At 35.3% G+C, this 25,388-nt stretch overlaps 1 protein-coding gene across 1 annotated transcript; it reads left to right on the forward strand.

Moving 5' to 3' along the window:
• The first annotated feature begins 5,212 nt into the window (after positions 1–5,212).
• On the forward strand, positions 5,213–24,281 carry LOC124366285 ((3R)-3-hydroxyacyl-CoA dehydrogenase-like). The gene is made up of 6 exons (XM_046822698.1): positions 5,213–5,492; positions 8,472–8,588; positions 8,676–8,866; positions 11,321–11,499; positions 21,516–21,652; positions 24,113–24,281. Exons 1-6 carry the CDS (start codon positions 5,456–5,458, stop codon positions 24,196–24,198), a joined length of 747 nt encoding a protein of 248 aa, XP_046678654.1. The 5' UTR covers positions 5,213–5,455; the 3' UTR covers positions 24,199–24,281.
• The last annotated feature ends 1,107 nt before the right edge of the window (positions 24,282–25,388 follow it).

Consider the following 25,388-nt stretch of genomic DNA (forward strand, 5'->3'; position numbering starts at 1 on the left):
TCTGGGGTTCATTACTACTGTAGTATAGCAGCTGAAAAATAATATCCTCTACACAGACTGAGGATTTCTAATTAATTTTGTGTGAAAGTGGGGCCGAATTAATGAACGATCTGTAACAAACTAGTCGGGGGGCCGAGAGTCACAATGTGTCCATGATGGGGTATCCGCTGGACGTCAGATTCCGTTATATCCCCCCAACGCTTAAACTTTTTTCAATGAACTTAGAACGTTATAAAACGATGTAGTTGAGTAACAGAACTAACATTCCATCAATCAACAAGCATTTCCAGGTATTGCGGTCGGTATTGTTGTCGCTGCTGTTATCTTATCTCTCTCGAGAATCCCGATTACGGCAAAAAAGGTTTAAGCGTTGGGGGCATATAACGGAATCTGACCTCGCTGGATTTCCACATCAACTGGATTGAATAAAGACTGACAACCAATAACTTGCTATCATACATGTTTTGGATATGTGAAGAAAGATGCTGTGATGTTTCCGATGCGCTATGATGCAATGCAAATCAAGATATGTAAAACATTTACAATGAGATTTCCCAGAGCCAATTCTCACACTGTGTAAATGGATCAAATTCGAAAAATCGATAGACTAATTTCTCCTAAGTAAGAAATCAGCAGTAAAATAGGAAAACAGTAAGGGTCAGGAGCGTTATTTGGGGGGGGGGGGTAAAAATAGGAGAGTATCCAAAGGGTTAAAAATTCATGTAGTAATTTTTCTTCTCATATCACATTTGTCTTAGCTTGTAACGTTTTAAACATCCGCCTGACACATAAATAATTTTCTGCGTTGTATGCTTGATGAGAGTGGTTAAAAAAATTTGAATGATTTGTCGTCAATAACAAAACATAAATAATTGTTATGTCGGCTTTAGAGTAGGAGATAAAGTCGCAACTTTCAACTAAAAAGTCCGTCTTTATAGTAATGGCTCATGGCGTTTTAAGTGTTCCAAGCTAAAGAAAATGAGTCTTAAGCTCATGAAGTTATCTTAGGAAAAATTAATGTGGTTTTAACCCATTTAATACTCTTCCATTGCAACTTCCACCACACAGATCAATTTATTTTATAGGTGAAATTTCATGAGAAAAGTAAACAAACAGAAAAAAATTTGAGTTTGTATGCTTATGCAGTGGAAATTGGCTATCAACTCCTACACTATTTATTTATCTACTTAACTCTCAACGGTAATCCAACAAGAAGTTAGCTATAAAAGAGAGCAACAAAATTAGTAAATTTAACAATCTGTATGTGCTACTTTATTAAGAGAATAACACCACAAGTGCAAGATTCTATCGATATGATGTTAAGAATATACTTAAAATTAATTTTAAAAAGATAATAATTTGCAAATAGTACTTAAAGAGTAATAACTTAACGATCAACAATGTAACTAGGGATTTCAATAAACTTAGATAGCAGTAATAGAATTCGAGCACTTCATCATAAATATTAACAAGACAAGATAATTAACAAGTTAATGCACTGTTTATTAACAAAGGGGCAAATACTGCATACGGGTTAGAGTGGACTTGGATGGGAGAACGAGAATAGCCGTGCCGATGTAATGACGCTGATAAATCTTATCGTTTATTACTCACTAGAACTTACACTTTTTAAGTTAGGTGCTGAAGGGTTTAAGGCATAATTTTCTCTATTTTAATGTTGTTATTTTGTTTTGTTTCTGTGAAATGTGATGTGTATTATTTATCAATCCTAATGAAATGAAATGAAAAATGCCTTTATTAAAGAGGCGGATTTAGCAGCAAGCCCCTAACCCCCGCCCCGCCCCGAAACGATCACGGTTTTCAATACATCAGATATCATCGGGGAGAGCGTTCCAAAGGCGACAAGCCTGAACAGTGAAGGACATTAAAAATGTTTTAACGATAAATATTAATTGATAGTAATGTGGCTCCCCTTCTTGTAGGTCGTCCACTATTATAAGAGATAAAGTTTAAATGATCGGACATATAAACAGGATTTTTTGTTTTGATCATTAAATGTAGAATAAAAGGAATGTGGAATTTACGTAGTTGATGAAGCCTAGTGACGTGTTTTATGAAATTTTAAGTTTAAGGTGGACCAATTGACTTTTGCTCAGGTTAAGTTTTCCTAGTTACAGTAGAAAAATAGTAAGAACTCGAATATTTTACGCAATTTAAAGTTGAAACATTTGCAATTTTATTAGTATGGTAAGGTTAACTGCTGATAATGCAGCATTAAGATAAACGGATATGATTTTTACATTATGTTAAAATAGTAAATATTAAATATAAAATTAGTGCTTTATAATTACAAAAAGCACAGTTGTACAGTTTATGTCATTATTTTATATTAAATCAGTTACCTTTCATGTGTACTGGTAGAGATCATATCCTTCACTTGGCAGTTTTTTGTAAGCATAGCTATAAGATAATTCCAATTAATACGCTTTAAATTTATAGTGCACTTAGTGACTCGTAGTAATCTCAATTTCCCTGTCGCCAGGGAAGCTGTCCTAAGGGCGCAACTGTTTTATATCTGCCACTATCTTTTTGCACTTTTATAAATCTTTTACTATTTTTTTTCATGGTAGGTTATTTTAAACATGTATACAAAGTTTCAATTCAACATGAGTACTATTTCAGAAATATATAGACTGATTTTTAGTTATAAATGTATACATATATATTTTAGTTTAATTTTTAAGAGGTTAAGTGGTAGAGAGGACTTTATAGCCCTAACTTCGCCTCTAATAACGACATTTTTCATTTCATTTCATTGAGGAAAGATATTACAAGAATTCGCTATATCGGTACTTTAAGAAGTAACCCAAGCGTTTAGTGACAAACATTCCAATTCCATTGTAATAGTTAATTATAATATTACGTATTTATAGTCATGTATTCAGCTTTAGTAGCTATGTAGAAACCATCTCTGAACATAAGTGTTTCATAAAATATATGCACATTTATTTCCATATAGTACTTATATAAAACATAATATTGTTTTCTCCAGGTTCAATGTAAAAGTAAATAATATTTTAGGTTTTTGTAATACTCTTTGGTTATGTAGAAAGGCTGTATTGTGTCTGTAAGCAGCTATCTCTTCGAACATTTCTGTTATTATTATTCTCGCGTTATTTCCTTTTGAGGTTATGTTTGGTGTTGACTGCTGGTCAAGGTTTGGTTGTGCTTGAAACTTAGGTTATGTTTGCTTTTTATTTTATATCGGTTAGTATGTACTAATGAAGTAAATTACTGTGTAAAATTCTTTTGTAATTATATTGTGCATATTATTGTAAACAAGAACATGGTACGAGTAAGGAATGCTTGTAAAATAACGAAGAAGACGGGATGAAGAGCAGGAGTAGGCCTAATGAAAAGGATAGACTTCAAGCCTACTTCTACTAGACCCAAAAATACTGATGAATCTTCTAGCAATGTGAATGTGGTTGATACACCAGTGGAAAAGGCCAAGAGGTTTTGAATTAACAGCTAGACATTGGAAAGTAAAAGTACGGCGATCGCCTGCGGCTGTGAAAGGTTCACAGTACTGAAAAGTACTCAAGTACTGAACAAAATTAAAGCATGATAAAACAAAAAGGAAGAGTACAAAAGAGCCAGGGAAGTATTTGCAAAAGAGCCAAGGGGCTCCTAAGATACATGTTTACATCTTAAACATATTTTATATCATTAGAAGCTGTTAACCAAAAACTGTATTATTTCATGTATTTTCTTGAATGCTATTGTAAGCAATTGAGCTTTGCCTTTAAAATTTTTACTACTTGTTTGTACAAATATGATGAATGATTTTTTTTGCTATATCTAGAACCTTCTATTAATTAAGAATTAAGAAAAGATCTGTAATTATTTTTATTTAGGTCAGGATAGTTTAATGCCGGAAATTTGCATTTTTTTATGTAGATAAAGGGTATTAAAATAAGGTATTAAATCCTAATCATATATTAAATTTTCGAAAACTCGATAAAAGTTTGTGTGTGTGTGTGTGTGTGTGTGTGTGTGTGTGTGTGTGTGTGTGTGTGTGTGTGTGTGTGTGTGTGTGTGTGTGTGTGTGTGTGTGTGTGTGTGTGTGTGTGTGTGTGTGTGTGTGTGTGTGTGTGTGTGTGTGTGTGTGTGTGTGTGTGTGTGTGTGTGTGTGTGTGTGTGTGTGTGTGTGTGTGTGTGTGTGTGTGTGTGTGTGTGTGTGTGTGTGTGTGTGTGTGTGTGTGTGTGTGTGTGTGTGTGTGTGTGTGTGTGTGTGTGTGTGTGTGTGTGTGTGTGTGTGTGTGTGTGTGTGTGTGTGTGTGTGTGTGTGTGTGTGTGTGTGTGTGTGTGTGTGTGTGTGTGTGTGGTGTGTGTGTGTGTGTGTGTGTGTGTGTGTGTGTGTGTGTGTGTGTGTGTGTGTGTGTGTGTGGTGTGTGTGTGTGTGTGTGTGTGTGTGTGTGTGTGTGTGTGTGTGGTGTGTGTGTGTGTGTGTGTGTGTGTGTGTGTGTGTGTGTGTGTGTGTGTGTGTGTGTGTGTGTGGTGTGTGTGTGTGTGTGTGTGTGTGTGTGTGTGTGTGTGTGTGTGTGTGTGTGTGTGTGTGTGTGTGTGTGTGTGTGTGTGTGTGTGTGTGTGTGTGTTGTGTGTGTGTGTGTGTGTGTGTGTGTGTGTGTGTGTGTGTGTGTGTGTGTGTGTGTGTGTGTGTGTGTGTGTGTGTGTGTGTGTGTGTGTGTGTGTGTGTGTGTGTGTGTGTGTGTGTGTGTGTGTGTGTGTGTGTGTGTGTGTGTGTGTGTGTGTGTGTGGTGTGTGTGTGTGTGTGTGTGTGTGTGTGTGTGTGTGTGTGTGTGTGTGGTGTGTGTGTGTGTGTGTGTGTGTGTGTGTGTGTGTGTGTGTGTGTGTGTGTGTGTGTGTGTTGTGTGTGTGTGTGTGTGTGTGTGTGTGTGTGTGTGTGTGTGTGTGTGTGTGTGTGTGTGTGTGTGTGTGTGTGTGTGTGTGTGTGTGTGTGTGTGTGTGTGTGTGTGTGTGTGTGTGTGTGTGTGTGTGTGTGTGTGTGTGTGTGTGTGTGTGTGTGTGTGTGTGTGTGTGTGTGTGTGTGTGTGTGTGTGTGTGTGTGTGTGTGTGTGAGAGAGAGAGAGAGAGAGAGAGAGAGAGAGAGAGAGAGAGAGATCGCTGAACATTATTTTCTATGCAACTAAGGCATTTTCCATTTTACAAGCCAAAATGTTTGGTTATTCCCAATTTTTGTTAACGTTTGAGGCTCTGGGAAAGCTTATTCAAGGCTAACACCTCCATTCGAATACGAATGTTGTTCTATTAATCCAACTACTACCGATTTACATTAATTACATTAATATAAGAAATAAAGTTGCCCTCGTTGGTTGCGTCATGGTTGTGAAACTCCGAACAAGCTCAACCGAGCGGTCAGCCGCCAGCAACAGTCCAGTATTGTGCACCAGTTAGACACAGGACAGTGGCGATGGAACTGGTGAAGGGCAGCTTGGCTCTGGTTACTGGTGAGTTTAGCACTAGATCACCAAGTGTGAAACTCTACCTATCTAAATAGAATTACTCGATATGACCTACATTAATGTGTTCTTTAATACCTCGAAGTAGTTGATAGCATACATTCTCAGTACACAGAAAAACGACATTCTTGGAATTCTCTGTTTGAAGCTTTTTATACGATGGAAGGATTCTGAAGAAAACAGAATTTTTCCGGACATTTTCCAACGTTCAGTGATACAAAAAGTCAGTAACACTACGTTTCGAGATCTGCAATCTGATCTTTTCTTCAGGTAAATGACTAACCTAACACATAATCACAAACTAGGTTAAAATAAACAAATCATGACACGCGTAAGTCACAGAATCACAACCACCGTATTGAGTGTCAACTTCACTAACTCTAAATCATGCACTTAATAAAAAACTAAACAAAAAACTTATTATTAAAACTGGAAAATTCTTGAAATAACATCGTGAAATTAATTTTTTTCCATTCATAAAATCCTTTTTGACGAAAGGATTGTGAAGGAAACACGATTAACAAGTGTTACTGATTGTTTTATATCGCTGAACGATGTGCAAATCCACGCAAAAGTCCTGTTACCTTTATAAAAGTGTTACCTAAACAGTATGCGAGCTCTTGCAAAAGTTATGTTTTTAAATATATGAATTGATCAATTCAATTTTACTTCAAACTAAGATAGCTGCAAAACGACGCTAGCAACTAAGATATAGTATTCTATTTCTAAACACGCATTGATGCAAAATGTTATTTAAAAAGTACTTTTATATCATTGAAAAAAACTTTGCAGCTATAAAAAGATGTAAACCTTAACTAGCAAAAGAGTAAAACACAAAGCAATTGAAATGTCAGTTCAGTAAATGATACTTGAATTTACGAACTTCAATGTCACTAAATGTTTGTCAATAAATTGCATTTGATATAAACAAAATAATTGTATCCAAACTGAATTATTTACAATCTCAACCATAACTTGAGTTATAAAGATATCGAGAATCTATTGGAATTCAAATGTAATCAATTTTAAATTCTGAAACTTCTGTGGTACACTGCAGAAGGCAACTATTGGACGATTCATATAGCAACTTAAGAGCTTCACCCTAAGATTATGTATGGAAGAGTTTAAAATAGCTTTCACAAATTAAATTCAATCATTAATACAAAAGAGCAAAACTCAATTAAGGCAATGGGAATTTTAAGTTTTTGGTTGAGGATGTTTAAGGTGGTGCAATAGGTTTTTTGATCGGTTAAATGTTTGTTCTTTTATTTCAGTATCGCAGTGTTTTATGATATCCTGAAATTCTTGAAGCTATTGTGAAAGAAAATATGAAATAAAAAATGTATTTATTAAAGAGGTGGAGTTAGGGCTGTCAATGGTAATTCAACCTCTATCATACACAGCAAATAAACAATAATTGAATACATACACACGTAAACTGCTAACATACTTAACTTTATAATAAAATGTAAAGAAAATTACTTAATTCTCATAAAATAACTCGTGAACTTATTATAATTCTTAATGAAAGATAAAGAAAAAAAATTAACAATGTAAAAGAGAAAATTAAAAGAACAATAACACATTCAACCGTTCCAACATACTCTCTGACCTGACAAACGCTATAAGCTTCACCGCCCGTCACCCACGCAGTCCCCAGTAGCAAGTCCCTGACCTCCGCATCGAAGGACGCACGACCCTCAATACTTCTAATATCAGGGACAGCGTTGAAAAGGCGACAAGCCTAAACAGTAAACGACCTATTAAAAATTGTTGGTCTATGAATGTGAATTGATAGAAAAGTGGCTCCTCTTCTAATAGATCGTTCACTAATATCATATTTAAAATTGAAGTGATCAGACAGATAAATAGATAAATATGTTTAATTAATTCAAAAGGAATTAAAGGCATTTAAATTAGGAATTTTTTAACATGGCCCAAAGATAAAGGCTGAAAATAAGTAGCCTATATGGATAAAAATTACAGTACAAAATATATAAGTATAAAAAAAGTAAGAATATAAATTACGACTACTGGCAGTATCGTGTTTATTTTATGTTACATGACTTTGAAAATTGTAAATTAGGTATTAAACGTAACATTCCCCTCGGTAACTTTAATTCACATATTATAAAAATATTTCTAATTTTTAGCCCTTTTTCTGGAAACCTAATTTCTGGATGCCCTCAAGTATACTGTAAGTGACTGCAATTCATCGTCATTGTATTGTCTACTTCCGTGTCTTCAGAAAAGACATCTTAAGGAAGACTAAAAGTTTTTTAAAACTCATACTAATAACAAATAATACTAGGCTTTGCCTATACCCATTTATACGTCCCTATTTTATAAAGCTCCTCCTAAACATAAAACTCGCAATCTTAAATAAGCTTTTTCTGCTTTTTATTCTTGATGGAAGTGGGTAGGTTGTAATGGAGAAGAAATTTCCATACTTACTCATTTAATTTATTTAAAAAGCGCTTTCGCCGGTTAAGGCACTAACTGATGACGCCTTAACCGGCGAAAGCACTTTTTAAATAAATTATATGTGGAAGTATGAAAAATGTCTTTTCCACTTAAATAAGCTATTTAATTTATCGGCAACTTGAACAAATCTAATTCGAACTGAATAGCATGACTAGTAACCCCTTTTTTTACACTCCTTTAAAAAATAACATAGGCTATATTTTATCGTTAGTTCATAGTTTAGAGCTTCATTTTTAAGCCTATTGTTACTGTCATGTTTTATCTATAGACCGAATAGTACGTCAGGAGGTATGACGTCATTACATATTTTTGATAGTAAATAAGTTTCTTTGTTTTGTTTTATGAATTTTCAATACCACTATATATCCTGTTAAAAACTATACAACAAACTACTCTATAATCTCATATAGTTAAGTTTTCAGTTAGAAGGATTTAATTTTCTAATTAAGAGTATTTAATAAAACGGTGTTTTTTTTCTTGCAGGAGCCAGCAGTGGTATAGGCCGAGCTACTTGTCAAGCTCTGGCCAAGGAAGGAGCTACTGTGGTGGTCACCTGTATAGATGAGGCAGGAACCAACGAGACTCTAAAACTGCTGCCAGGTACGATTGACAATGTTCCTTTCCAAATCTGACAAGATTTTACAGTTATCCTCTTGAGCTTTGACTGACTACATTCTTCTTCTCCAGGGTCCGGACATTCTGTGTATAAGTACGATGTCACCGACTTCAAGTCAGCCCCGGAACTACTCAAGGCCATTGTCCAGAAGTACAACAGACCTCCCAACATCCTGGTTAACTGTGCTGGTATCATACATTTTCACTCGACGCTAGAAGAGACGCCAGAGACCTTCCAACAAATAATCGATGTCAACCTCAAGGTAAAAGATCAGCTAACGATGGATATTGATGAAGAGGTTACGACTGATGTGTAAAGCAGAGTAAGCAAACTGTTTGGTGGTGAAGATCACCCTGAACGTGCAGGTTCGAATAAGGCTAGTATACTTTGTTAGGGTTGCGTAGGAATTACTGTACATCGCGAACTGGCAACACTACAGTATCTTGTAATAATACTAATAAATTATTTATTGCATAATACATAAAAACAATGTTATAGCAATCGTCAAGTGTTTTGAGATACATTCTCCATTCATTCTACATCGAAGTCCCTTCCAAACGTACAATTTCTGCGTTAACTCTTCTAACTCATTCGAATGTATCCACCACTTCCCCGGTCAGTCAACCAATTGAGAGGTCTCCCAATTGTGTGCCATAAACTCGTCTATACTGTAGAACGCGTGTGTATTCAATGTTGTTTTTAGACGAGTTTTGAATGCCTTCAGCATGGGGACGCTTTTGATCGAGTTCGGGAAGTTGTTGACAATTCGAACTCCTGCCTGAGAAGGCAAACGCTCGTGAGCTACCGTCCTGTGTCTCCCAGCTCGGTAGTCATCCCTGCCTCTAGTTGCTTAAGAGTGTAAATCACTACCTCTTATGTGTTCGCATTTGGATTTGAAACAAGACACGTTTTCAAGATGTATAGGCAAGGTAAGTCAGTTCCATAATGACAGTGGAATTATATTTACTGTACCATTCCTTAACTCGGTAAAATCATAATGGCTCTGGTATGGAACTACACCGTTCTTCCCGATAATTAGCCTCAAAACGATGTCGCAGTGGCGTATCTAGGATTTTGTTTTGGGGGGAGGTGAGTCTGATTAAGGAATACACCACATGTGAACTATGGGAAGAATCTGAATAGATCATAATGTACGAGATAAATTATATAGGCCTAATTCAAATTTACATATGTAAGTGTTATATGTTTTTTACAAGTTACATTGCTGTTATATGTGTATAAAAAAATCTTTTAGATCGTTGGGGGGGGTCCTATTTCTTATTAGTTACGCCACTGCGTATTATCCAATCCACTGACTTAAAAAAAACCCTTCTCGAGAGATTTTCCTGATAAAAAATTAATTTTATGAAAAAATTGCTTTTAAAACCAATTTTAATATACTTAAATGTATCGATGTTAAAGTTATAAAGAGTTATTGATGTTTTTTTTTGCTTTGTATGTCTACATGTACGTACGAAGTTGGGTGAGACCGGTTATTTGAATAGCCCGAGTCTTGACACTATAATTTCACGACCTTGACCCAATGCATCACACCAGTTTTAGGTAGATATTGCAATTTTCCTCGTGGCAGCATTTATTGAACGTTTCTTTCTAAATTTAAAAACTTGCAAAATTTGAAAATATTCATACTCTATTATTTATTGAATAAATACTGTATTCGGTGTTCTGGAATGCTTTTAGAATTTGCTACACGTGTTTTAATTTACACTATTTTATATCTCAAATAGTTTTCAAGATATCGAGTAAAATTTAAATCCCACTAGAAAGTTATCTTTTTATTTCTATTAGGTTCTTTTATCAGGTTGTTGCGCCATTCGTTCCGGTGCGGTAGTTCCAGAAGTGATTCTGGAATGCTTATACAATTTCATAAACCTTTTGTATAAGCAATTGTGTACCTTAAAACGGTTACAGGTCTCAGTTATATTGGAAGTAGCCCTTTACTATACAGAGCGATGAAAAAGAAAATTTTACATCCCACGGCAGTCAAAACAGAACTTATGCCAGTCTACTGAACGATAGGCTTCAAAGACGCTCAGCCAAATTCCATGTTTGGACCTGTTCCATCATAGAACTCATTCTTTTCTACCCATGAATGAAGATTCGTCTAAAGTGTAGGTCTACTGAAGAAATCTTTCTCGATTTATCTTGTTACATGATACTTTCTCGTTTTCTCTCGTTAAGACAGGTTTCATAACAGAGCGTCTAAATAATAAAAGGTCCAGTGAGCTAGGAAGTAAACTATAATGCAATAGTGTGCTAAAATCAAATCTAGTAAACGAATTTTAATATTGACTTAAATAAAACTTATACTATTTCTTCTTTTACTAAATAAATAAAATGAACGTGTTAAAATCTGATACGAATGTACTCAGTTGTTTAACATTTTTTTACTCTACTATTTCCCAGATCCTATCATGGTTCCCATAAGGGGAAAACTATTCGCTAACGCTCAGCCAAATCCTTGGGAGTGAAATTCACCATCATCGAGCCCCCATCACCATCATCATTTTGGTTCATGCAAAATTTCAGTTCTATAGGTCAGTTTGTTTTCGAAATACAATGCGGACAGACAGAAAAAAAAACAAAGTTTTTCTCGGCTTTGCTAGTCTAAAAAAAGGAACACTTGCTTGATCTAAAGTCATTTGAACACTTGATAACAGGGGATCTCTGATCTCTGGCTATTTCACTGTTTCAGGGAACATTCTTCACAAGTCAGGCTGTGTGCAAGGAACTCGTAGCTGCCAAACTTCCAGGAGCCATCGTTAACATATCCAGTGTGGTTGTCCTGCGGGGGATTGAGAACGTCATTGCCTACACGGCCTCCAAGGCAGGGGTCGATGGTATCACCAAGTGCATGGCCAAGGATATGAGCCAGTAAGTGTTCATAGGCAGGGGTTGATGGTATCATCAAGTGTATGGCCAGGGATATGAGCCATTAAGTGTTCATAGGCAGGGGTCGATGGTATCACCAAGTGCATGGCCAAGGATATGAGCCAGTAAGTGTTCATAGGCAGGGGTTGATGGTATCATCAAGTGTATGGCCAGGGGTATGAGCCATTAAGTGTTCATAGGCAGGGGTCGATGGTATCACCAAGTGCATGGCCAAGGATATGAGCCAGTAAGTGTTCATAGGCAGGGGTTGATGGTATCATCAAGTGTATGGCCAGGGATATGAGCCATTAAGTGTTCATAGGCAGGGGTTGATGGTATCACCAAGTGTATGGCCAGGGATATGAGCCAGTAAGTGTTCATAGGCAGGGGTTGATGGTATCATCAAGTGTATGGCCAGGGATATGAGCCAGTAAGTGTTCATAGGCAGGGGTTGATGGTATCATCAAGTGTATGGCCAGGGATATGAGCCAGTAAGTGTTCATAGGCAGGGGTTGATGGTATCATCAAGTGTATGGCCAGGGATATGAGCCAGTAAGTGTTCATAGGCAGGGGTCGATGGTATCATCAAGTGTATGGCCAGGGATATGAGCCAGTAAGTGTTCATAGGCAGGGGTCGATGGTATCATCAAGTGCATGGCCAAGGATATGAGTCAGTAAGTGTTCATATTTTGATACACTTTGAAAACAATCGTAACGATATTCATTACATAAATACAAACTGCGGCAGTACTAAATAATCCACTGTGTATGGTTTCACTGAGGTTAGTACTAGTCCAAGCAAACAGAATGCGCTAGTGTCGCGATAATTCCATTGGTAGTTTCTAGCTCTGACCGTACGATCACGCTTTGAACTTTGTTCTAGTGAGAGTTCTGTGTTAGTTTTCTGTAAATGGAAGTATTGCATAGTCTAAATCGAGGACGTAGCCAGCGTGGTGGTGCAAGGGGTCCGGATCCCCTGCCCAAGATTTCAATTTTTCAATTGCTTTTTTAGTAAACATGTGTTAGGTTAGTTCTTTACCTGAAGAAGAGATCAGATTGCAGATCTCGAAACGTAGTGTTACTGTTTTCTTGTTTCACTGAACGATGGCAAATGTCCGGAAAAATCCTGTTTCCTTCACAATCCTTCCATCGTCAAAAATAACCTTTAAACAAAGAAGTAAACTATTATTATTATTTAAATAATTCAATATTACTTATAAGTACTGCTGAAAGGTCGTTCTCAACAAAAAACGGGCCAAGAACTTTTTAAGGAACAAAATGGAGTCTTACTCTCTGTCCACTACGGGAAAGTATCAGTTGTCCGAACCCCTCCCCCAACATTTTCTTCCTGACTATGTTCTTGGTCTAGATCATAGGGATTTTAAAAAACGGGCATAGTTGAACTTGATATTTTCCCCAGACCTTTTAGATCTTGTTACTCTATCGTCGTCAAAGACAATATTTTTGTATACCTATATGCTTCACTCATCCCATTAAGGGCTGTAGTTAAACGAATGACCTTCAGTTTTTACCCCTTAACAGCAATGTTAAACCTTATGCCCTTTTACACTGTACGTGTGACGATAACACATGGGGGGTGGTGACTTCTGAGGTCGTAGTAATAAATACTAGAAATACAAAGTTTACTTATAAGTTCAGTTTAATTACGAAAACTTAAAAGCACCACTTTTAGATGGTAAATGAAAAGTTATGTACTGCCACGTTGCTGCCAATTAGACTATAATAACTAAAAAGTATATCTTCTAGGTGAGCCTTAAAATATCCAATGTTCTATTGAATTATGCGTACGAGGTTTTACTTTACAAAACAATAATAGTTCACTTCCCTTCACAATATATAGACTCACAACCCGGGTGTCGGCCGTCTTGGCACGAGACATTGAAGCTGTAGTCTAAGAACGGTTATTTCTAGAAGAGGAGTAGATGTTGGGAAAGTGGTAGCCATCTATTCAAACAACACGTGAAATACATCAGCTACGTAAACTCGCCTAAAACAAATTCGCGACGGTATTAGCCATTTAATGATACAAATTACTATTTGTAACAATGTGCTCGTCGCCATAAGGACGACGCCACAACCTTTATCTATCTCCATCAAGCAAATAAAAGATCTTCAAGGGTAAGTTACTTTACTATTCACATCTTTACTTTACGTTACATTCATTTTATACGTTTGGCATCAAAGGGCTAATTTAATAATACGAAAAGATAAATTTTACTTACGGACAAAGCGCGCGAGGTCTGATGGGTTACGTAGTTGGGCTGCTACAAGGGGTTAGAAGAAAAAAATTCATACGCGTGCCAATTAGGTAGTTACTCCGCCCAATAATTTAGTTCCGGAACATTGGATGTAAAATAATATTATATAATACTGGCTGATTAGGTTGCGAAATTTACATTGTATGAAATTTAATTAACTAATTTACGGTACAGAATATCCCCCCTGTTTTGATTTCGCAACCTAATTAGTCGCTTTTACTTTAAACACATTCTAAATAACAAACTTAATTCAACCTTTTATTCATTACGTAAATTCAAATTCAACCATAACAATACGATAGCGCGGGATTTCAAAAGTTTCCTATCAAATCCGCTAGATCGCATGCTAATGCAGTTCTATGACTGCTCGCTTAGGGACCAAAAATAGAAAATCAATATAGGCAAACTATTTCATGCAGTGCACGTTGCAGCGTTTTAGAATTTGCGGGGGTCGTTTGCAAGAATAAGGGCATTAAGGCGATTAAAATCGTAGACAAGTGTAAGTGTATATAGGCGCCACATTTCATACTTCTTTTTTTGCATTTCATACCAGTGTTTTGTGTATAGTTTTTGCCATTAAATACCTTGAGACTTGCGGACAAGTTACCAATATGGATCGAATACTTTGGAATGAAACGTCCCCTCACGAGAAGCTAAGTCTCACATTCCTTATTAATACTCATCACTCATACATAAATATACATATTTACATACAACATCCTATACATCTTACATCTACATGAATTTTAACACTTGAAATATATCTACAAAATCCAAACTTCAATATTTTGACATACATACAAAAGACAGACACAACTTTTCATATTTTGTTTCCTATATTACAAACAGGATCAACTCTGTCTCATTTCTTTATATAAAGTATTATCTACAAAACTCTTTTTCTATATTTTATTTCCATTGAAACATTCGTTAAGAATTCATCAAACAATTAACTTCCTGGATTTTATCTTATCTTTTAAATTTTGGCAGCAAGTGGTTCCTTAAGCTAGGGATGTACCAAATTTTTTTTTTTTTTTATTTATACAGAACAGGTCTTAATTTAATTTTAAATCTACAATATGAACTTTTTTTTACATTCAAAACATTTTTCAGTGTGTTGTTACAATACAAGTTACAGGGCTTAAAAAAATATAAAATTCTATAAATTCCTACATATTTTGGTGCTAATTTTGCACAAAAACTTTTCTACCTTATCGCTTAAATAGTGAGTTCTAATCCATACTAAGGAAATGCAACTTAAAGGGATGTTTTACATTTTGCTCTGAGTACTTTTGTCTATTACTGTTATGTGCTATACTCCTTTTTACATTCACCACAGCTCTCTTTAAATTGTTTACAAACAGTTTCCTTGGACAAATTCTCACCCATTAGATCATTTAGCTTCATAAATTAGATAAAAGCATTATTACAGGAATGATTAAAACATTAAATCAAAGGCAGCAAAACCTGTGCTTTCATTATGGGCGGTGTTTTAAACTTAATTGTATATAGCCTAGGTCATTATCCCAATTACTATGACAGTTGTGATAGAAACTACGTAATAATGTAGATATGTTTCTAATATGCCTTTCTGATTGGTTTCCATTAGCCCTGTAAGGCGCTAGTCTACGGTGTTCAATAAAATTCTTAAATAAGAACTTCTTAAAAATACAGTGATGTAAAATATGCGGCATTGTCTGACACTATTATTTTAGGTACAGAAAAGTTGTTAAAAAATTATGCGGTCTAATTTATTACATATTTCAGCACTCTTACATTCCCTCAAAGGGATTAGCCATAGAAATTTACTGGCGGCATCTACAACTACAAGTAAATATACATTGCTGTTTCTAGTTCTCACTAAGGGACCTAAAAGATCTATGAATAAACAATCCATATTGTTCTTAAATGGCACAGATACTAATTCGCCTTCATATTTTCTTTGGCACACTTTACTCATTTTACAAACATTACATTCTTTGACTTTTGCCCTTTATAATTTCGTCTAAATCAGGTCTATAAAAAATACTGATTAATTTTTCTTTGCGTTCTAGCAATGCCTAAATGACCTCCTTATTAAAGAACTGTGGAAGAATTCATATACTAAATCAACTAACTGTACAGGCAAAAATATCTTACTCTTACTTTTTACATTCCTTTTGTACATCAGTAAATTGTTTTTTATAAAAATAACATAAATTGTTACTATTGCTTTTTACAGATTGAATGATTCGCTGAGTTTCTTTATCTTGAAGTTGATATTTTTCTAAATCTTTAAACGCTAATGGCCAAATCATTAATTAACAACCACAAATTATCCTTGTTATTGCACTTATTATTTATCTGCATTTTAGGCTTTACATTAGATGTTCGTTTACATGTTTGCCTTCGGGAGGAGTTTGAATGGCAGAAGGAAATCGATAATCTATTTTTATCCTGGTCAGGACCGTTCCGGCAATCACTGGGGCTCGGATCAGCTGTTCCCGTCGACTCACCCTCAAACATACGTGAAAGGGCGTCTGGCCAGCGCATTATCGGTGGAACTTTTAAATTCCACCTCAAATGGCAAATTCAAAATCCTCTCGATCCACCGGGCAAGTCTTCCTACCTTCCTTTTGTGATTGAGGACATAGGATAAAGCTTGGTTATCAGTTATTAATTTAAAGGTTCTTACTTCTAAAAATTCGTGCCATTTTTCTATGCAAATTAGTGCACTCAAAGCTTCTTTTCATACACAGTATATTTTAATTCGGCATCAGTAAACTTCCTAGAGTAATAGGCTATTGGCATTAATTCATTTTGGTCGTTTTCCTGTACAAACAAACAACCACCTGCGGCTATTCCACTAGCATCTGTCATTACTATAAATTGCTTTGAAAAAAATCGGCTAACTGGAGTACAGGAGGATTCATTATGGCTTCTTTTTAACTTTACAAACGAATCTTGACAATCACTTGTCCAAATAAATTTAGCGTTTTTCCTTCTTAAACGATTCAAAGGATTACATAAATCGGCATAATTATTTATAAATTTTGAAAAGAAATTAGTCATACCTAAAAAACTGTGAAATTTGTTTGGCGTTCTTAGGCGGCATAAATTCTCTTATACTCCTTGTTCGCTCGGGATCTATAGGTACTGTATTATTTCTAATTAAATTCCCCAAAAAGGAGATTTCCTCAAAACAAAACTTTGCTTTCTCTAGGTTTGCCGTTTAAGCCATGTTTGCTTAGTCTATTTACAATCTCTCTGACATGCACTAAATGCGAATTAAGGTCTTTACTGTACACTAAGATATCATCACAAAAAATTTATCACATATTTAAATTTTATATTGTCTAGGACTTTGTCCAGATAGGCGGACAATACAGCACTACCAACATGTAAACCAAAGGGTACTCGTTTAAATTTATATTTACCAAATATTGTGCTAAATGAGGTAAGATCTTGACTATCAGGTGATAAAGGACATTGCAAAAAACTTTTTCTTAAATCTATTATTGAAAAAATATTTGGGCTCCACTAAGATGTTGATAATAATTATTTAAATCACCAATGGGAAAAATCAATTTTCTGTAACTTTTTATTTTAATTCGGTATAATTGACTACAAGTCTGTCCTTTTTGGTTAAAAAGGCTGGACTGACTGGAGTAGGCTGAAGTACTGGGTTCAATTATTCCTTGGTCCAACCAAATCCTGTATTATTGTTTTCATCTTATTTACAGTAGGAGGAGGCTCATAAAATAAGGCCTAATATTTACAGGTGTGGGGTCATTGAGAACTAATTTCACTTCCAAATCTAGAGCCTCTCCTAATTTTGGAGTTAAAAACATTTGGAAAAATCCCCTATAAGGTTTTGTATCTCAGCCTCAGCTCTAGTGCACCCTATTTTTTACATCAATGCTGTTTACTTCATGTTCAAAAGGCTGTTGTCTGACAATAGTTATTTTCTCATTACAATTGAATTTAAAATAACATGAATCTCCATCAAGATCTAAAATTAATTTGCTATTAGATATAAATGGGTTTCCCAATACAATGTCCCATTTTAAATTATCCAATACAATAAATTTTACTTTCCAACAAAATTTAGAAATTTTTATCTTAGGGCATAACAGTAACCAAAACATTTTATTTCAGTGTTATTTGCAGCAAACATTCTATCATCTGACTTCATTAATTTAGAAACATTTTTATTCAACAATAGGCTATCATAAAATTCTTTACTAATTATATCTCTTGTAGCACCAGTATCTAATAAGCAGTTTGTTTTTACATTTTTACCCACTATAGCTTCAATTAAAGGCATATTGTTACACTGTCTAACATTTAGTCTTAAATTAGGTTTTCTATAGTTTAATTTACTCCAATTTTTTAATTACCTTACCATAGACTCTCATAAAATAGTGTTTTTCTTTTCTTACTGTATTATTATTTATAAAATTATTATTCTTAAACTTATGAAAACGGGGAGGGATATTTTTAGGTGTTGTGTGTAATACCACTCCCCTGCCAACTAGTTTTTTGGATTCCTAAAACAATTTTTTGCTAAGTGACCCAGGCCTATTACAATTGAAACATAACTTTGGGTTTTTTGACAGTAGGCCTACTTTTTCTAAGTTCAACATGTGGTGGATACATGTTGTTAACATATGTCTTACTTAAATTGTCTCTTAAGTTATCATTAAAGGTTATATTGTTACTAGCTATACACACATTTTCCAAATCTGTAAAACAAATGGGATTGTTTTCAAAAATTAACTTATTTCTATCTGTAGGTTTAATACTCTTTTTATACAAGTTACCAAGTCCTGTTCACTTATGTTACACAATAAAACTTGACTGAGCTCTTTGATGTCATAGATGTATTCATACAGTGGCTCATCAATCCTTTGTGGCCTATAAACTAAATCTAGTCTCAGTCTTTCAATTAGGCCTATAGGGATAAAAGCACTAATTAATTCCCTGTGTAGATAGTTGACATTTGGCATGACAGACTTACACTGTATTATTTTGGCTAAAAGTGGACCTTTTGCATAACATGGTAACAATGCTAAAATTTCATTTTCTGATAGGCTAGTTTCACATTTTAGTTTTAACAAAGTTTTCAAAAAGTTTATTAGCTCAGGTACTACTAAGCCATTTGTTACTGTAAAATTTTGTAAATAACATTCTACAGGGTTGTTTAACTTATTAAACATATTTAAACCAGACATAGGTTGACTAATACAATCATTGTTTGCATTATAAATAGGCATTATAGGCAAAGTGGGGGGTACTGGCAGTAGGCTGTGATATAGTTGGTGGTTGTACAGAAATAGGGCCTATTTGTTCTTTCATTGCCTGTTCCATAGCCTCAATCTTGTTCTAATGATTCATTTAAATTGGCTTCTAATACTTTAAGCTGTTCTAGGTTCACTGTAGGTAGCAAGTTTTTAGCTAACTGTTGTTCAAACATTTACTAGCCTACACATTAAAGCTGATAAAGTTTCACTATGTACAGAACTTAGTTCTAGCTGGTTGTCTAAAAATAAACGGTTTATTAAATGTTTACACTTTTTCTTGGAATTTGGTGATTTCTAAAGGTGAAACTAGCACTGTTCAATTCAATGCACCCAATGTTCTAATAATATCACTTTTTCACTGAGAAGTTTTACTTCCTGATTGTGGTCTATTTTTAATAGGCTACTAGGAGTAGGTAAAATATTGTTTTCTCAAACACTGTCTTAAGGACTTTCTGAGTTCATTTACTGTACTGTCACTATTTAATTTAATACCTCTAGATATCAGTTCAAATACCAACTCATCTTTAGACAAATATTCTATTTTAATGGCAGGCATTGTGGCGTTTTCACTCAGTTTCACCCCGTTGATGGGCAGAGTAGGCACATCAACAGCAGAGTCGCGCAATAAATATGTGTACCGTGTGACGATAACACATGGGGGGTGGTGACTTCTGAGGTCGTAGTAATAAATACTAGAAATACAAAGTTTACTTATAAGTTCAGTTTAATTACGAAAACTTAAAAGCACCACTTTTAGATGGTAAATGAAAAGTTATGTACTGCCACGTTGCTGCCAATTAGACTATAATAACTAAAAAGTATATCTTCTAGGTGAGCCTAAAATATCCAATGTTCTATTGAATTATGCGTACGAGGTTTTACTTTACAAAACAATAATAGTTCACTTCCCTTCACAATATATAGGACTCACAACCCGGGTGTCGGCGTCTTGGCACGAGACATTGAAGCTGTAGTCTAAGAACGGTTATTTCTAGAAGAGGAGTAGATGTTGGGAAGTGGTAGCCATCTATTCAAACAACACGTGAGATACATCAGCTACGTAAACTCGCCTAAAACAAATTCGCGACGGTATTAGCCATTTAATGATACAAATTACTATTTGTAAACAATGTGCTCGTCGCCATAAGGACGACGCCACAACCTTTATCTATCTCCATCAAGCAAATAAAAGATCTTCAAGGGTAAGTTACTTTACTATTCACATCTTTACTTTACGTTACATTCATTTTATACGTTTGGCATCAAAGGGCTAATTTTAATAATACGAAAAGATAAATTTTTACTTACGGACAAAGCGCGCGGAGGGTCTGATGGGTTACGTAGTTGGGCTGCTACAAGGGGTTAGAAGAAAAAAATTCATACGCGTGCCAATTAGGTAGTTACTCCCGCCCAATAATTTAGTTCCGGAACATTGGATGTAAAATAATATTATATAATACTGGCTGATTAGGTTGCGAAATTTACATTGTATGAAATTTAATTAACTAATTTACGGTACAACACCCATGGCATGACTACTTATTTTGGCGGCCTGTAGATTTATGTTTTGCACGGGGGAACAAATTTTCGCAAGTTTATTTTTTCCACGTGATTTCAAAGTAGACAAACCGTTAATTAAACATCTCATCTGAACTTACAAAAGTTGACGTTAATGAAACACTCTCTTGAAAGAGACTAAAGGGGAAATATAAACTACAATAATGTTTGTTACAGTACAGTTTAATTTCGGAAATTTGAAAGGCCATCCACCATCCTGAAACCTTAAGTGACTAACATAAATTTGTATAAACATTTAAAAAGGCACTCTAAATCTAAAAGTTATTAAACCTCTCGTTCTATATTCTTAAATCTAATGCACACAAGTTGTGATGAATGAAGATTGTGGAATTATTTTTGGATTACGTTACCCAAACCATTTCTACAGTTTTTAGTGGATTGCGTGCCATCTAGACTTCTATGATAAGTTTTTGAAATCCACTTCCCAATGGTAAATGCCTAGCCTTCACCACTAAAATGGCACGAACTCCTTTACAAGTATCTCATGAGAATGATCAGCATTGACTAGTGCAGACCAATATCGCTCTTGCGTCAAACTACCATCAACATATAATACATTTAAAAAAATATACTGGTAAAAGACAGCCACTCAAAGGCATATTTAAATGATTCCTGTCTGATCCACGGACCTCTTGAGGTCCAGATTGGAGAGATAAACCCAAGCGATGGTATTACACAGGAGCCAAGAGCACAAGCACGTCACACTCGCACTAGCGAAGGTGGAACACTTTCAGAAATAGTCAATTGATGCACTTTGTATCTTATAGGTTGCTTATTTATTAGGGATCTTCACACCTGAAGAAGAGGGTAGATTACAGTTCTCTAAACGTGTAGATATTGTGTTAGTTTGACCCTTGTAGTCAACCATCTGCATGTTCAGGTACAATATACGTGTGAACAGTATCCTGCCAGGATGGATTGAGACAAGGATGACATCCGAGAAGCCCGAGGAGGTGTCCTACACTCCAGAAACCTGGACCTTACTGTTGGCCACCAAGCGAACTGGACAACCTCAAGGTAACCCCCAAACTAACTTTGATACTACAGCTCTAGTTTAACATCCTCTAGTGTGCTTCTTTGGTGCTAAAGTTGCTGTGCTTTAAAATTAATAGGAACATTGAAACCCCTAATAGAAACCTTACAAGAACCCGTTTTTTTTAAACACAAAACTAAAATTTTATAATGAATCTAAGATTTTAAATATTCTTTTATACCTCATCTTGAAAGGTACTTGACAAAATTATATAATAGAGCTACCAATAATTAAAATAACAGAATAGACCAATGGTACTTTCTAGTCAGAAACCATAATTTCTATTAATTAAGAGTAGGAGGAAAGACGAATAAAATTTGTTTTGCTTTTGTCATTTCAAGTTATTCTGAATAGATTATTACAGACATTTGCCATCGTTCAGTGATAAACGAAATAAGAACAGAACGACGGTAAATGTTCCAAAAATTCTGTTAACATCACAATCCTGATCATCGTCGAAAAGAAACGTTTAAAGATTCCCCTGAATGCTATGCTTCACACTTTCTAATCTTCTCACCTTCTGATATCTATGCATACTGATGGTGTGTGTTTTCTAAATTTACATACATGGTTTGATATTAATGGAGATATAATAAAAGACGTATAGTAAGAGCCACCAAAACTTCTCTATTCCAATACTCTCTAGGGATTTTTAGTACTCAGCTCTAAGGGACCTCTAATGTGTGTGCAAAATTCCATGACAATTAATGAAAAAAACCTATGATATTTTGATGGTTATAAAAACAAAAAGCTAAAAGATGAATAGTCACTGATTTTCAAAGTAAAAGTAGCCATGAATATTGTAAAAACGAATCCTAAAAAATAAAAAAATGTTTTCAGTACTGTTGAAAACAGTTAAGAAATTAAATATTCCAAATTTAAATAGACGTTGAAAACATTTAAAGGATATATTAAAAATTGTGTAGATTGTCAATGTACACAAAGTAATCCTGAAAAAAATGCTAACATCCCTTCAGCTCTATATAGTCTTGTCAGTTATTTATCATTCAAGAAAAGTCAGGAATGAAGGTTTGTACACAATATTTAGGAAAAGAAATGAGTCCAAAATTCTGGTTCTAGATTTAATACCCACACAAGTATGATTTTGACGTAAGTTTTGAAAAACCAGCTAAACCTGGGTGTCAGAATCAATAAACATTTTTACCTTTTCGGGAATGGGTCTTAATATCATAATTTTAACAGCTCATTTCTCTAATGTAAGTTTTTTATTTTCTGAATGTTCCTAGTTAGTGGGCTTAACGACCAACACTAAGAACTATTGTATTCACTGATTATATACTGGTATATTCACTTTTTTACTATAAAATCATCTCTTATAATACAACCCCAGATGGAATAAACACCCTAGCTGAACTTTAAATAGAAAAAGTATTAAATTATTAGGTAAATATTAAGATCAGCGACTACCGCTCTAATCGCCGTAATTTTTTTGCATACTAACACAGGTTAACGTAATTTCACCGAAAAAAATTGTCCCGATTATCGCTAATATATAAAAACCAGTTTTTCGGCAGTACAATGTTGGCAATACAAAACACTTAAATAACAAGATTTTCGACTATCAAACTATAAACAATGGCCGACCATGGTCGTTTTGATGAGTTGACAGTAGTCACGTGACAAACAGGAAAGTTTCCGATTGGCCGGGCGGATCACGTGACCTGTAGGACGGCTTCGATAGACCGCCAGACGTAAACAAACAAACCCACATGGACAAGGAATAATTAGTGAAGTTATTGAAATGGCGTGCGATGGTTCTTGTCACACGCTAAAAAGACCCTAGCTTCCCTATTCAAAACTCAGATCACGCGATGCTTGCCCGCTGCGCAGCGCTTTGCGCTGCTTGCTCTTTTAGAAAAAAAATTAACTCGAGCTTGCAAAGTCCAAGCCCAGATCACGCCATGACTGCTTACACACACAAAACTCAGACAGAACTAACGCAGGTTTCATTACAGGCAAAAGATAAGCGGCGCGCGTTTATTACTGATAAGATAAGACGAGTTTATACTAGAATTAGTACATGGACTACTGCCCTACGAACTAATAACACCAAAAAAAACGAATAAATGCATTGTCAGTCAGGTTTTTCAAATTTTGTTTTTTCCAAAAATTTTTTGGGGGGAAGGAGTAACCGGCTACGGCGATAATCGGGACTACTTTTTTCGGTGAAATTACGTGCCCTGCGAACTAATAACACCAAAAAAACGAATAAATGCACTGTCAGTCAGGTTTTATTAATTTTATTTTTTCCAAAAATATTTTTGGTGGGGGAGGGAGTAAACGGCTTCGGCGATAATCGGGACTATTTTTTTCGGTGAAATTACGTTAACCTGTGTTAGAATGCAAAAAATTACGGCGATCGGCGATCGGAGCGGTAGTCGCTGTTCTTAAGATTTGCCAATTATTATTACTTTTATTTTCAGAGATTGCCGAAGTGGCGACGTTTCTTGCGTCTGACAGAGCTTCTTACATAAACGGGACTTCCATCAACGTCTCAGGAGGTTACTGAAGAATAGTAGTTCTCCTTGTGATTCGAGAAATGTACTTAATGTTAATCATAGTTAGGTAGCTATTAAAGTAATACGAACTTTTTCACACATGTTGACTGATTGGAGCTTTTCTGGATCTTGGGTTCATGTTATAAAACCGTCAAGTGACAGACACCACAATGTTGCGTAGTTCTTTTTGGGCGAGGATGGAGGGGATAGTGGAAGTTCTGTTCAGGCTTGGATTTAGCCTGAGAGCCAATAACCTACAGGAGACTGTAGTTATTTTTTGGGAACTGACGTCACAATGAACGGCTCAAAATCAAATTTCAAGGAGTTGTCTACATATTGAAGGTTGTAATATATAAAATGACATTCATTTTCGTGGTAAACGGACTGTAGGTCCACGTCGTAAAACTGCCGGAAGCATTTCTTACCTACTTCTGAAGGGGTGGACAGTGGGTCCCAGGACGGGACCGTGGACCTACTGTCCGACTCACGGGTTTCTTTTGACGAGGGTTTGACAGGGGATCGCCGTACTTCCTCTACTGCCCTTGAACGGATGTATCGAGATCCATACTCTATATCTGCTAAATACTATTCAGTAGACCACTGTATTTTTACTAGTTCTTTCTGACTCGCTACAGAAGAAGACCACCTACAGAAAGATTGAAACAAAAAGCTAAATGCATAAATGAAAGTCGGGTTTATTTTCTTAAGTGTATTGTTAAGTAATACACCATTTATAATTTAAGAATTGCTGAACAATTATAATGGTCTTTTAAAACAACTATTAAAGTATCGTAAAATGCACGGAACATCAGGTACCTAGAACAAGAATTTTATATAATACGAGGTTTGTTTAGTTTTATTAAAACTGTTCTGTTTAAATATTATTTTTATGATAGCACAATCATATGTGTAATTATTTTACACTATTTTAAATTTATTTGTATTTGGTGTTGAATTTAATCCCAATTAGCAACCCACTTCATATGTGATACCTTGAGTTTTGGTTTGAGTAAGCTTTTGCTTATATTTACTGCCTAAGCAGTACGCTGTGAGTGTGTAGCAATGATTACATAGTATTGGTGTGTAGTGGAAGTATCACTCACATTCTTCCACAGAATGAAGAATGAGCGCAGGTAGAAAAATTATTGCACGGCCAGGTCAGTTTTGAAAAGTAGGACAGTTAGTCCACAGGTGTCGGCGT

The sequence above is a fragment of the Homalodisca vitripennis genome, chromosome 7, assembly GCF_021130785.1.
Source record: "Homalodisca vitripennis isolate AUS2020 chromosome 7, UT_GWSS_2.1, whole genome shotgun sequence".
Classification (NCBI taxonomy): domain Eukaryota; kingdom Metazoa; phylum Arthropoda; class Insecta; order Hemiptera; family Cicadellidae; genus Homalodisca; species Homalodisca vitripennis.